At 38.6% G+C, this 14,246-nt stretch overlaps 3 protein-coding genes across 4 annotated transcripts; 1 reads left to right on the top strand and 2 right to left on the bottom strand.

Annotated features, from left to right (window-relative positions):
• Window positions 1-4,323: 4,323 nt before the first annotated feature.
• On the bottom strand, window positions 4,324-6,998 carry LOC137239583 (probable cytosolic Fe-S cluster assembly factor GI11683). The gene is made up of 6 exons (XM_067765037.1): window positions 6,772-6,998; window positions 6,586-6,678; window positions 5,832-6,519; window positions 4,932-5,151; window positions 4,711-4,868; window positions 4,324-4,629 (listed from the first exon to the last, which is right to left on the bottom strand). Exons 1-6 carry the CDS (start codon window positions 6,832-6,834, stop codon window positions 4,391-4,393), a joined length of 1,461 nt encoding a protein of 486 aa, XP_067621138.1. The 5' UTR covers window positions 6,835-6,998; the 3' UTR covers window positions 4,324-4,390.
• A 2,475-nt stretch (window positions 6,999-9,473) lies between these two features.
• LOC137242068 (2-oxoglutarate and iron-dependent oxygenase domain-containing protein 3-like) lies at window positions 9,474-11,931 on the top strand. 2 transcript variants are annotated; one of them, XM_067769433.1, is made up of 5 exons: window positions 9,474-9,650; window positions 9,727-10,186; window positions 10,803-10,955; window positions 11,012-11,217; window positions 11,305-11,931. In XM_067769433.1, the coding sequence occupies exons 2-5, from the start codon at window positions 9,812-9,814 to the stop codon at window positions 11,375-11,377; spliced, it is 807 nt and encodes a 268-aa protein (XP_067625534.1). In that variant the 5' UTR covers window positions 9,474-9,650; window positions 9,727-9,811; the 3' UTR covers window positions 11,378-11,931. The 2 variants fall into 2 exon arrangements, with proteins under 2 accessions (XP_067625534.1, XP_067625533.1); XM_067769432.1 differs by having other exon boundaries at window positions 9,474-9,657; window positions 11,305-11,928.
• On the bottom strand, window positions 11,382-13,096 carry Spf45 (splicing factor 45). Its single transcript, XM_067769431.1, has 4 exons — window positions 12,843-13,096; window positions 11,942-12,784; window positions 11,694-11,868; window positions 11,382-11,625 (listed from the first exon to the last, which is right to left on the bottom strand). The coding sequence occupies exons 1-4, from the start codon at window positions 12,975-12,977 to the stop codon at window positions 11,531-11,533; spliced, it is 1,248 nt and encodes a 415-aa protein (XP_067625532.1). The 5' UTR covers window positions 12,978-13,096; the 3' UTR covers window positions 11,382-11,530.
• Window positions 13,097-14,246: the final 1,150 nt, after the last annotated feature.

Raw genomic sequence — 14,246 nt, 5'->3', positions numbered from 1 at the left:
ATATTCATAAAAGATTCAGAAAGCTGAATGAAAAATGATTATAAATTTTTGATCACCTAAGGTAAACACATTTGATTCAAATATGATTCAAATGTGATTGAAAATCTTTATTCAGTTTTTGATCATCAATATGCTTACCTATTTGATTATTCTTTTTGTTGGTTTTTATGAAATATTAAAATTTAATCATCAAATGACTTCAAAAGTGATTCCAAAAAGTGATCGAAAAATGCTTTGCATATTTGATTATTTCTTTTGTTCAATTGTATGATAACTCATTATTTACTTACTTACTTAATTGGCGCTTAACTGTCTAAACGGTTATGGCCGTCCAACCAGGCGCGCCAGTCGCTCCTTCGCTCCGCCAACCGGCGCCAATTGGTCGCACCAAGGGAGTTTAAATCGTTTTCCTCCTGGTCCTTCCAACGGAGTGGGGCCGCCCTCTACCTCTGCTTCCATAGGCGGGTTCCGATAGAAACACTTTCTTGGCCGGAGCATCATCTTTCATTCGCATACTGTGATTAAAGCTTTTCGACGTCTAGCTTTCCTTGTGTTTTTTGTTCCTTGGTTTTAGCCGCGCTGAGGCGGGTGCGTATTTTGGCTGCAATGAGATAATGGTCCGAGTTGATGTTAGGTCCTCGGATCGTGCGCACATCTAATACACTATAGGCATGCCGTCCGTCTATCACAACGTGATCGATCTGATTGCGAGTATTTCGATCAGGAGACAGCCATGTAGCTTGATGTATCTTTTTCTGCATGAACCTCGTGCTGAATATGACCATGTTTCGAGCACCGGCAAAGTCAATCAGGCTCAGTCCGTTAGGAGAAGTTTCATTGTGTAGGCTGAGCTTTCCGACTGTAGGGCCAAAAACACCTTATTTGCCCACCCTGGCGTTAAAGTCACCAAGCACGACTTTTATATCATGACGGGGGCAGCGCTCGTATATGCGTTCTAATTGTTCATAAAAAGTGTCTTTCACCTCATCGTCTTTCTCCTCTGTCGGCGCATGGGCGCAGATGAATGACTTTTTTAAAAAAATTTGCTTTTATTCGGATAGCGGCCAGACGTTCGTCCACAGGTGTGAACGCCAGAACTTGGCGACAAAGTCTCTCTCCCACCACGAATCCGACGCCGAAACTGCGCTTTTTCGTATGGCCACTCCAATAGGTGTCACAATTTTTGATCTTCTTTCTTCCTTGCTTCGTCCAACGCATTTCTTGGATGGCGGTGATGTCAGATTTTGCTTTGACGAGGACATCAACCAGCCGGGCATCTGCACCAATCCCATTCAGGGAGCGGACGTTCCAGGTACATGCCCTCAATTCATTGTCCTTCAAACGTTTGCCATGGTCGTCATCAATAGAGAGTGTATTTATCCGAGGCTTGTTGTTATATTTCATTGGAGTATGGTTTTACGTGGCGGGTACCAAGCCCAGCGCACAACCCGCTCAGCGGGGGTGAAAATATTACTTGTACGTTTATATAGCGAGCCGCTTGCTTCAAGACAGACGCCCGCTTGCAGCCGCACCTAGAGGTGTACAGACGCTGCCGATGAGATCTCCCCCCGGCTAGCCCTGATACGATTATGTCAGAGTGGCCGCCTTCTCACATTAGCTCACCGCTAAACGGATGCCCAGGCTACCCAGAGGATACTTGGCCACAAGCGACCGGCAGTAGTGAGCTGCTTGAACCGCATACAAAAGAATCGCTCTGGCCATTCCCAGGTGAATGGCGGTCAGAAGCTTTCCCCACTTTCATGGACTTCTACACACGGCTCCACCCTCCAATTCATTATTTAGTCAGAAAAATTAATCAAATTGTATTTATATATAGGGGAATTCAAAATTTAATCATCTAAATGCTAAGTGGGATGATGTACATAAATCTTTCGAAGAAATTTTCTCTCGAACACTGCCAAGTACGCCTCATCTGATGTTGGCATGGTCCATAATTCTGCACAATACGGCTACAATCCAAGGAAACTTGCTGTTTCAACAGGGGTGGACCATAATGTGAGGGGTGTTAGAGGCGTTGGTTCCACATTACTATTAAAGAGATGGCTGCTGTCATGTGGGACACATTGCAAGCGGGGCATACATTTTTTATGTCGGTGGTGATTCTGGATAGGTATGAGTTTAACCTGTTACAGTATCCAGATCGAAGTTGAGCCAGAGTGACTCGCGTTTCCCTGAGGAGTATGCTTTCCTCTTCCGCAAGTTTTGGGTACTGTTCTTTGAGTACTGGATTCGCCGGGCAATTCCTGGCATAAAGGTCCGACGCCTGTTTGTGGAGTTCACTGAGGACTTGCTTGTGTTTTTTTGCTTCACACGGCTGAGTTCTCAGGTGCCGTATTTCCTCATAATGCTTACGGAGATGACTCCTTAAGCCCCTGGGCGGTGTTGGCTCATCAATCAGATGTATGTTGGGATGCCCAGGTTTCTGGGTATTCAACAGGAACTGTTTGGTTAGCATCTCATTTCTCTCCCTGATGAGGAGTATTCTCGCCTCATTATGTAGATGGTGTTCTGGGGACATAAGAAGACAGCCCGTGGCGGTTCTGAGAACAGTGTCTTGGCAGGCCTGTAGCTTTTTCCAGTGAGTAGTTTTTAGGCTTGGCGACCATATAGGGGACGCGTAGCATGCAATGGGCTGGCCAATTGCTTTGTAAGTGGTAATAACCGTTTCTTTGTCTTTTCCCCAAGTACTGCCAGCAAGTGATCTGAGGATTTTATTACGGCTCTGGATTTTCGGTACAATTGCGGCTGCATGCTCACCAAAGTGTAGATCCTGATCAAACGTCACACCCAAGATTTTGGGGTGTAGGACAGTCTGTAGCGTAATGCCATCGACGTGGATGTTCAAAATGGTCGACATTTGGGACTTCCATGTTGTAAATAAGGTCGCGGAGGATAATGCCAGGTTTCGCGAGGCGAAAAAACTGGATAGATCAGGGAGGTAGCCGTTTATTCTGTTGCAAAGCTCATCGATCTGTGAGCCTGGGCCAGTGGCCATTATTGTGCAGTCATCGGCGTAGGAAACGATTGTAACTCCTTCTGGTGGCGAAGGTAGCTTTGATATGTAGAAGTTAAACAAAAGTGCGGATAGGACACCACCCTGTGGCACCCCTTGTTTAATTCTTCTTGGTTTTGATGTTTCGTTTCTAAATTGCACCGATGCCTGCCGACCACCCAGATAATTTGCGGTCCACCTTTTAAGACATGGGGGAAGGGTAGACCCTTCCAGGTCTTGCAGTAACGTGCCATGGTTGACCATATCAAAAGCTTTTGATAGGTCTAGCGCAACGAGTACTGTTTTGGGGCCTCATTCTCTATTACGAAACGGACGTTCGTTTCGCCTCCGAGACGAATCCCTGGTGTATTTGCACTATGTTAAACGATGGTTGGCGGCCACCGTGGTGTGATGGTAGCGTGCTCCGCCTACCACACCGTGTGCCCTGGGTTCGCACCGCGAGCAAAGCAACATCAAAATTTTAGAAATAAGGTTTTTAAATTAGAATAAAATTTTTCTAAGCGGGGTCGCCCCTCGGCAGTGTTTGGCAAGCGCTCCGGGTCTATTTCTGCCATGAAAAGCTCTCAGTGAAAACTCATCTGCCTTGCAGATGCCGTTCGGAGTCGGCATAAAACATGTAGGTCCCGCCCGGCCAATTTGTAGGGAAAATGAAGAGGAGCACGACGCAAATTGGAAGAGAAGCTCGGCCTTAGATCTCTTCGGAGGTTATCGCGCTTACAGTTTTTTTTTTTTAAACGATGGTAACATATCATTTGACAAATGCTTTCGTCTTCCTGTTTGACATAAAGTAAGAAACATAAATACCCAACGAAACAAATAAAGATTACCATTGCTTGACGAAATCGTTAGAAGACGAATCGTTCGTTTGAGCTATCATTCGCAATACAGTAGAAGCCCCTAATTAATAAATAAATAGTGAAAATTTTTTTTAGTTTTCTGTTTTCATTAACTCAAGCGCTATTGCATTGCTGCAAAGTATCATTCAGTTTGATTATGTTGTTGACATCAAATTTTGAAAGGCTTCCAAGGATCGGATATGAAATGATAAAGTTGCTACAGCTCATTTTTAAATCTAAGATATTTTTCATTTAAGTATGTGACTAGGAATTTTCTCCAATCACATATCACACTTTTGCGCAGCATATCACATCACACCTAGTTAATGTCACCTCACGACAAATCCCACTATATCAGCATTCAAAATACGTGATGTAATTGTCAATAAATAAAATAAATTATATAAAAGCTATAAACTAAAATAATAAACCCAAATTATATCGCAAGAAGAATTTAAGCGTTTGTTTTGCATTTCCTTTATTATTAATTTTACATTACATTACATACTCCATATTACATTTACCACTTAATATTAAGCGCAGTATTCATTTTCTCCACTGCATGATAATTGGTATGTAGTAGCATTTTTGCTTTGTCCGTATGTTCACCATCGAAAAATTGTGCATAAATTGCTTTTGTTTCTTCATTTTCGGGGAACGATTTCGGTAATTGCTTATAAAGTTCTTCTAATTGTTGATTCATTTCAAATACGGCTACACCTGTGGGTGGTCGCACTTGAGCGCCGCCATTAATGCAACCTAAAATGGTCAATTATAATAAAATCGAAAAAGTGGTTTTAAAATCATTATTAGTTTATAAAATTTAAGCAGCAGCCATACCAGATGGGCATGCCATCACTTCAACAAAATGATATGGAGTTTTACCGCGTTTTAACTTTTGTACCAAATTTTGTATGTTACGAAATCCATTGGCAATAGCAAATTTAAGTACACTTTGGCCATTACGTTCTAAGGAAATTTCACGAAAATCCGGATTTCTAGATCAATTTCAAAGATACGTTATAATAATCATATACACAGTGTTTTATACAATTATGAACCTTAAACTTTTATAATTCAATTCTCCAACATCTTCACCAAACAGTTCTTTAGCAGCATATTTAAATAAGTGATCTGCATAACCGCCTGATGTTGAAAATTCATGTGCCCACACAGACGCTTCAGGGGGGCCGCTGCGTATGCTCCATGGCCAGTCGATATCGCATGGTGTAAATGAATGTAATGTCTTATCATCAATTGTTAGCATTTGTTCTATTTCGACTTTTTATGTTAAAATGGATATACAATTATTTATGTATGTGCGTATTTTTATTTATAGATTTCGTTAAAATTGTATCACAATCATTTTTCTAACCCTAGCTACAGCTTAGAGTATCAAGAAGCTCTCTTTTAGTTAGCTCTGATTTTGAATATTTCAATCGAATTTTTCCAATTTTTTCAGTAAATTGTTAAAAGACCACAAATTTCATTCAACCGTATATCATTATTTTTCAAATCAATATTTTTCCCCTAGAATATATGTATTATCCTTACAGAGCATAAGTCAAAGCTTAAAAAACGTCAAAAAAGTGGCAATAAATGATATATAACTACTTTAAAAGCCAAAATTACATATTATATAAAATCACCTTCTATAAAGGTATTTAATATATCTTTACATTGTATGATGACATCATATAACATGGTGACATCACATCACTTCTAATAAAAGTCACCTCAAAAAAATCACATCACATTAAATCATGTCATATAGAAGTAAAATAAGTGAAAAGCTGTTTTAAGAGAAAAACCTGTACTATAAATATAATAAGTTTCAAAGCTATAGTTAATGTTAAAAAGTAACACCCTATCAAACCTCTGCCCAAAAAAGATTAGTAGATCAAAGGAAACTTTTTCTGACGCCAGAGTTGTTCTGCCAACCAGAATTATTATGCACTTACTTGCCGTTATCACGCAATCTACATCACGTGAATTATTTGCCTCATTATAAAAATCTTCACGTGACGCCTCCAACTTTTTATCATAACATGGCATAATCGTTACATGATATATACGCTCTGATGGTATGCATAATTTGTGTGCCAACCCTTGTTTTACAAGTACACCCATTATTTGTTGTGGTGAACGTGTTGTCGCAATGTAAGGTAAAATAAAATTTCCATGTGTCTTCTCTGCATAGCAAACCCAACCGGGACATGATGAAGATAGCATAGGTAAAGGTTGAGATGTTTGTGCATCCGCATTCGTTGTAATTTCACGAAATCGTTCAACAAACTCATTGCGACTCTCAAGTAATGCTAAATCATCTGCTATTTTCGTATTTAACACATAATCAGCACCAAGTGATCTAAAATAACCGCTTATATGTTTTGCAGTCTGCTCTGGCGTTAAGTTGTAGCGTTGTGCTAAACTTATTACAGGTTGTGGTGATATTGTTACAACAATTGTTCGTATATCCTGAGAAGAATTTGATTGATTTTTCAGTTTAACATTTTCGCTAAGTATTTTTAAAAGTTCTTCTTGACTTTGTTGTGTAATAAGTACTCCTTCTGCTGACGTGATACAGCCTGAACAGGCAAGGCAATCTTGTAGCGTAATTTCAACTTTTTGCAGCTTTTGTTTGCCAGCCTAATTTATGTACAAGGTAAAATAAGAAAAAATATGAGCATATTAACATATATTATCAGTTTTTACAGCAGTTTCCTCATAATATCCGTCATCTTGTATAGTAATCTTAGCACCAGTTTTTGACTTGGTTTTCTCTATAGCAACAGGCTTGATACACTCCTAGCAACATAAGCAAATTTAATTAATTATTCAGTGTTTTTAACTTTAAAATGTAGATAAAAGTCATGATGATGTGCGGTTTGAAGTACCTACCTGTGACGGAGTTATGAAATCATCGAGATCCGTTAATTGTAGGGCTCCACTGAATCTCGACATTTTTGGTATGTTGCGGGCACTTTTGATTTACAAGTGATATTAAATAAATAATAAACAACTATTATTCACATTCCTTTAAGAAAATGAAATTTTACGATAAACCTACACCGACTACATCAAATAGCTCTGATGCGTCTTATCAACACCAACAGCTGTTTTCCGTTTTAACACAGGGCGGCCGTAAAATTATTTTGAATTAAGGACTGTGCCAAACGATAGAACAGTACTAACACAAATCACACATAGAAGATTGCGCATTCACCGGCTCAAAATTGGTTCGTTCTGCGCACCAACGTAACACTTGACTGCTTGAGCGAATGAAAGAAAGAGAAAAAACAAGAGCTAAAGGAAAATTACGTAAAAACTGCCCATAAAAAACAGCTGATCTTTTGTTTACATGCGCAATTCGCAATCTTGTGTGTGATTTGGCAGTACCAAGGCCCAATTTCCGTAAACGTTTGGTTACATTCCTCATGTTCCAATGAAGCTTGAACCAGATACGGATATATAGATAGATGAAACGATCGAGATCAACTTAATGAGAGCTGTAGTGGAATTCACTAAGTTATAACGATGCGATTTGCCGAGATTTTAATTAACGATTTTGTCGCTCGCCTTATCGTTGTATTATTCACTAACTTCGATTTAACGACTCGAAATTGTTGACATTTAAATTTCGTTTTAATAGTAGAATGGTGGCAGCACAGCTTAACGAAACCAAAAAAAATGCGAGAAGCATGCCAAAAATAAATACATTCCGTGAACTAATTGCTATTAAAAGTCGTTATTGTGCAAGTTCTTACATATTTTAACAAAAGGTAAGTAAATGCGGTATTAATTTCTTTTTTTCTCTGTTGATAACGCAGTTATTCTTGTACCCCTTAATTGACCATCAAGTTGAGAAATAATATGATGAGCCAAGTCTGGGGTTAGTCGGTACAGCTTTCGAAACTCCATTGCATTCAAGTGGAATGGATTATCTATTTCTCTAAGAAGATGTATGTCCACTGGCGATGGACTTAGTAATTCTTCATCTTGTGATAAAGAGTACGCCAAGTACTCAAATGCCATTTGATTTATAACTAAAGCAGCTTTTCGTCTTTGAAAGTACTTAATTAAAGTTCCGATTTTCTTTTTCAACTAAAATTGCCAGAAATATTAATTTCGTGATTTTTATCGCAGCCAATTTACTTTCCGTTTATTTAACTACACAGCTGATCGTCGATAAACGAATATCGATACAAAATAGTTACTGAATAACGAAATCGGTATAGTTATCGATTCGCAAATAAAGCGATGGCAAATGCCGTTAAAAAAGTTAGTGAATTTCACTAGTGGTAGCACTAATATAAAACATCTGTTTTGTTGAAAATAAGAAGGAACGTACACAAAAATTGAAGATACTGATAGAATTATTGACATTTAAATAGTTTCGCACGTAAACAAACTATTTATTTTCCTTACATTTTCTTCAAGTTGTTTACTCTTTCCGCGTTTTTGCTTTTAAATATGGCGAAATCTTTTATGAATACACATATGTGCACATCTTTATTTCAGTGCACCATGGCTCAACTGCAGTCAACTGCAGCATCGGGCGCTGACATATGAGTTTACTGCATGTGTTTGTATGGGGATCGTCAAATAGGTTAAGCTAAGGCCACGCGGAGCTGCACTACACTGCGCTGCAAAATATTCCTTGCATGTATTCTTATGCCACCGTGGTGTGATGGTAGCGTGTTCCGCCTATCACACCGTATGCTCCGGGTTCAACTCCCGGGCAAAGCAACATCAAAATTTTAGAAATAAGATTTTTCAATTAGAAGAAAATTTTTCTAAGCGGGGTCGCCCCTCGGCAGTGTTTGGCAAGCACTCCGGTGTATTTCTGCCATGAAAAGCTCTCAGTGAAAACTCATCTGCTTTGCAGATGCCGTTCGGAGTCGGCATAAAACATGTAGGTCCCGTCCGGCCAATTTGTAGGGAAAATCAAGAGGAGCACGACGCAAATTGGAAGAGAAGCTCGGCCTTAGATCTCTTCGGAGGTTATCGCGCCTTACATTTTTTTTTTTTTTGTATTCTTATGAAGCAATTCATAGCTAGCGGCAGCAGCACTGCGCAGTGCGGCCATGTCAGTGCGGCAAAAAAGTCAAGGGCAGTGTAGTGCAGCTCAGAGTGGCCTTAAGGGCCAATTAAACATCCGTAACGCCAAAGTCGTAACCATACCCATATCGATTACCATCTCCAATGTGATCGATTAATGGTGCCTTAACCTAAAAATCGTGAAAATTTCATAAAAATTAAGAAACCGCAAGAAATTACAAACATATTTCACAAAAAATAAGTCTCTTAGTCATAACGTATCCAAAACAATGAATAAAATCTACAAAAAGCTACTAAATTCACCAATTCAAATGTTTTTAGGTTATGGATATGGCGAGAAACCAAAAACCAATTGGTTGGCTATGGTATGGTTATGCCGTTAGCGTTATGGTATGGTACCATTAATCGATTACATTGATTTCCATAAGGTAGGTTCGATCAGCTGTTTTATCTGGTAATGGTTATAAGACACCATTAATTGGCCCTTTAGCTTTATTTTATATGTTCGGGCCTTAATACACAACAACATAGCTCTCAAACTGTTTCATAGTTGTAAAAGCACTGAACAAGTTTCGCTAGCAACACGTCATTTTCTTATCACTAAATAACTGTGCAATAAATTATGATAACCATGGCGTCCAAATCCTTGAGACATAGAAGCAACGAGACTAAAGAAAAAGATACTCAAAATACTTCCAATGCGAAGCCACAGTCAAGAAGTAAAATGTAAATTTAATTAAAGTTTTCTTAAGAGCAGCTAATTGATTTTTTCACTTTGCAATCTAAATATGGTAGAGCGAGCATTACTACAGAATTGGAGAAAGCAACGGGCGCTACGACACATCGTTTATGGACGCGTGCTGTAATTGCTACTTCTGTAATGATAGTTGTTTATTTTTATTCACAACAACATAAAATTAAGGAAACGAAATTTGCTGCAGCTAATGAAAAATTGCCATTAAGGTTACAAAAATTTGAATGTTCAGAAAGCTATAAAACAGAGATACGCCGCTATCCCAATTGTGTACCACAGAAGTGTGGACGTTTTGTAAGCGATCATCTGGTAGAAGAAAATGAAGTGAATGTCCTTTTGAGTTTAGTTCGCACTATTTTTGCAATCACTTCTTCGTCTGGTGGGGCAACTATATTGAATTTAAACACAGGAGCTCTGTCATATAAAGAACAATTTGTAAATGCCTATCGCGTACCAAGAGTTGCGGCAGAAATTCGTGAACATCATTTAGCTGTATACAATGTAAGTACTCACATGCAAGCATTTGTAAAGTTAGTGCCTAGATATCTGGAGTGTTGTAGCGCAATTGTATCAACAATTACACTAGCGCGAGAAAACGTAATTCTGGTTCTTACATACTTTTCGCGCACGACTTTCAACGTGAGTACGCCATATACGAGAAGCGATAGCCAATACGTGTGCAGCTTGGTCCGATCCGACCTGTTGTTGTTGTCATATCAATAGACACTCACCGAAGAGTTTAGGGAGTGACATCGATGTTGATGGTCCTTTGTCGGATATAGGTCCCGTACGTTCCAGTAACAAGCACCATAAACCATACCTCACCTGCTAAATATGTGTATGATAAATTCATATTTATAAAACGGGACTCCCCTCGCGTAAGTGAAATTGACAATTGCGTTGCGAAAGCTCTGAAGCTATAAAGATTTATATTGCGCTTATCAACCCCTTGAATTCCACCGATTCGACCAATTTGGTTAAAGGGTCTACCAATGCATGGTTTCAGTCACACAGCCCTGGTTGGGAGATTGTTCAGTTTACGGAAGCCCACTCTACTAAATAAAAAAGGTGTATTTGGAAACATATTTAAACCGCATTACTTTCATTGTTTTCGTAGACTATCAAAAACAAAATAAAACACGCTATAGCTGAACAATTTGGCATCTCAAAAGAGAGTCTCTATCTAACAGATCCCACATTTTTCTCACTACTAACTAACCTTACTGCTAAAACTATAAACGATGAATACTGGCATACACATGTGGACAAGGTAATTGTTTGTATAAGTTTCAAATGCTTATAGTCTAAAAATATGCCATTTTTTAGGAAACATATGAATCATTTCATTACACTTCATTACTTTATTTAAACACATACCAGCGTGACTATAAAGGTGGGCGATTTATTTTCATTAATGATACGGATGCGAGTACACCAAATACAATCGTAGAACCAAAAAAAGGGCGAGTTAGCGCATTTACATCAGGTGCTGAAAATCCGCATTATGTTGAACAAGTAACGGATGGGGAAAGGTATCAATCAATGAAGTCGTACTAACTATATTGTTAAAGTTTTAGCAACTACATACAACATAAATATATATTTGATTCAACTTTCAGATATGCCATTACTATATCTTTCACTTGTGACAGTGAACGGGCGATAGAGGATCTGATTATAAAAAAAAACTAATTAATAACGCTGCTTAATAAGATTATATATTAGAACCCCAGTATTAAAGTAGATAATTTAATGTGTATGTGGTGCTTATTTCATTCAAGGCAAAAAATATTTACCAGTTGCATTTTACAAATAAATGTTTAAACAAATAAAATAGTACTGAGTTTAATGCAGTTGAAAGCTTTTAAATTTATCGAAGTTATAAAAACCAGCACGCACTTGACGTCCACCAAAGAAACGACCATTCAAGTCAACAACAGCTGCAATTTGATTTGTAATAAATAAATTTTTTAAAGGTTGATATTTCAAATCAATATATATAGTTTACCTTTTATAGCGCTTTCGATGCGTTTGAATTCCACAAAAATTTTAACAGCTTCTTCAGGCGTTGTACCAAATGCTTCATGTATTAAAACATTTGCTACATCGCCATACTTTGTATTACATTCATCTTTAACCTCGGGCTCTAAGTCTGCATCTACATCACCCGGACCGACCATGTTCTAAGCAATTAATTGAAATCAAATTAACTTCTACATATATATTTTAAAACAGCTATTTGTGTATTAAAATTACCCTTAATAAAACCACTTTACTGGGTGTTTTCATGATTTCTGTAATGCTTGGCTCAGCCGGTGGTAATTCAGTAATTGCTTGTGCTAATGTGAGTCCTGGAGTATTTGGTGTTGGTGTTGGTGCTGCTGGTGGTGCCATAGTTGGCGGTGGACTGTTAGCTGTTGGTGGTGGTGGCAGAAATACATCTTTTTCGTGTATTATACGACCACCACGCTTAGAAGTCTTTTCCACCTGCAATGCTATAGACATACCCTGCTCTTGTTTGCCCAAACCCTGACCGTCTCTAAAACCATATTTTGCCATAATTTTTGCTGCAACCGAGCTTGCCGAATAGGGTATGGTTACATTCGATGAGCCATCTCCATTTTCATTATTTATAGATATCTCTTGAAGTGATGGTGGCGGAGCTATCGCTGCGCCGCCTTTACTCGATACAGAACCTTGTTGTGGTGGGCTATAGTTCTCTTCCTCAGCTTGACGTTGTGCAAAACCAGAAAACTTTACCGGTGGCGATGTATCGCGCGACTCGCGTATCTCTCGTGCATTATTTCGTCCACGTCCACGCTTTCTTTCCCTGCCTCCACCACCACCTTTGTGCTCCTTTTCTTTATTGCTTTGATTCTTTTCTTTTAATTTTTCATACTCATTCGGCCACTTTGGATCGTATTCGTCAGCAAAATCCCAACAATCGTCAGATTTAGCATTTTCTATTACTGGTTCTAATGGTTTGGCCGTAATGACTGTCTTTAGAATATCTTTCGATTGGGAGTTATTTACATTGCTGCTAGCTTCCGCTTCTGCCGCAGCTTTTTTTGCTCGTAAACTCACAATTGGTGTCATTAGCTGGGTAGAATAAGATTAGTTATTAGCTCATGTAGTCTTATTTAGGTACACTCCTTACCGGTTTCTTGGGCACATCCTTTGGTCGTTGTGCGTTCTTAATCGCCAACTGGGTTTGAAGCATTTTTATGCCTGATGACCAACCATCGATTTGACCAGCTCGTGGTTTTGTATCAATATCGTCGTATAAATCCATCGCGCCAAAGAATTTCTAGTCTTCGACAAAAATTAATTAATCAATACCAGACAAATAATTCACTTCTTTTCATTATAATTTGACATTTATGTTTATAGAGTAAATCATAGTGTACCTATACAAGTGTGTTCACTAAGCGATAAACGTCAAAACTACAAACAGCCTCGCTCACCTGATGGAAATCTCAGGTCTAGAGTCGCATTTTTGGTCTCAACGACAACATTTTTGACTACCAATCGTATCGAATTTTTCAATTTTTCAATCATTCGTCGCATTCGGTAATGGTATCCATTTTGAATTCGCTGTCATTCCGAATCCAGCGAGTGCCTGTCAGAATGCTTGACAGATAAGTCAACACACTTGTACTTGTACACTATGGAGTAAATAGGCATATAAGGCAAATGAAAACCATTGTGAATGATAACTAAGTGTGATATCTTAGCTGTCAAATGTCTGACAGAATGTTCAATATGGCTACTTTTTAGCGTTTTGACAGGGTGTTCAATATGGCGGCGATTATCTTCAGCGGGTGAAAGAAAGAGATACAGAATGAAACAGCGATAGTCAAATACAAATCAGGTGATCCAATCACTTTGGAATTTTAACGTCTAGAGTATTTTAAAGTCTATACACACGCAGCGCTGCGCTTTGACATATGAGTTTTTTGTTTAAGGGCGAATTAATGGTGACTTATAACCATAAAGCCATAACCTGATGAAACAGCTGATCACACCTACCTTATGGAAATCAATGTAATCGAGTTAGCGTTCTAGTATGGCACCATTAATCGATTACACTGATTTCCATAAGGTAGGTTCGTTCAGCTGTTTTATCTGGTTATGTTTTTATGGTTATAAGTCACCATTAATTCGGCCTTTACATTGATGCTTTTATCGAACACCGCTGCTGATTTTTCGTTGGGATCATGGTTCAATTATGTACGGGTTGGCTCATCTCATCAGCTGATTTTATTTATGTCATTGCATAGTGGAAGGGATTGTCAAAAGGTGATGGCAAACTCAAAATGAAACCAACACATTGGCAAGATTTTACTTGCACATACCATAGTGTACCTATACAAGTGTGTTCACTAAGCGATAAACGTCAAAACTACAAACAGCATCGCTTACCTGATGGAAATCTCAGGTCTAGAGTCGCATTTTTGGTCTCAACGACAACATTTTTGACTACCAATCGTCTCGACTTTTTCAATTTTTCAATCATTCGGCGCATTCGGTAATGGTATACATTTTGAATTCGCTGTCATTC

The sequence above is a fragment of the Eurosta solidaginis genome, chromosome 2, assembly GCF_040869045.1.
Source record: "Eurosta solidaginis isolate ZX-2024a chromosome 2, ASM4086904v1, whole genome shotgun sequence".
NCBI lineage: Eukaryota > Metazoa > Arthropoda > Insecta > Diptera > Tephritidae > Eurosta > Eurosta solidaginis.
This window is presented reverse-complemented; position numbering and strand designations above follow the sequence as displayed.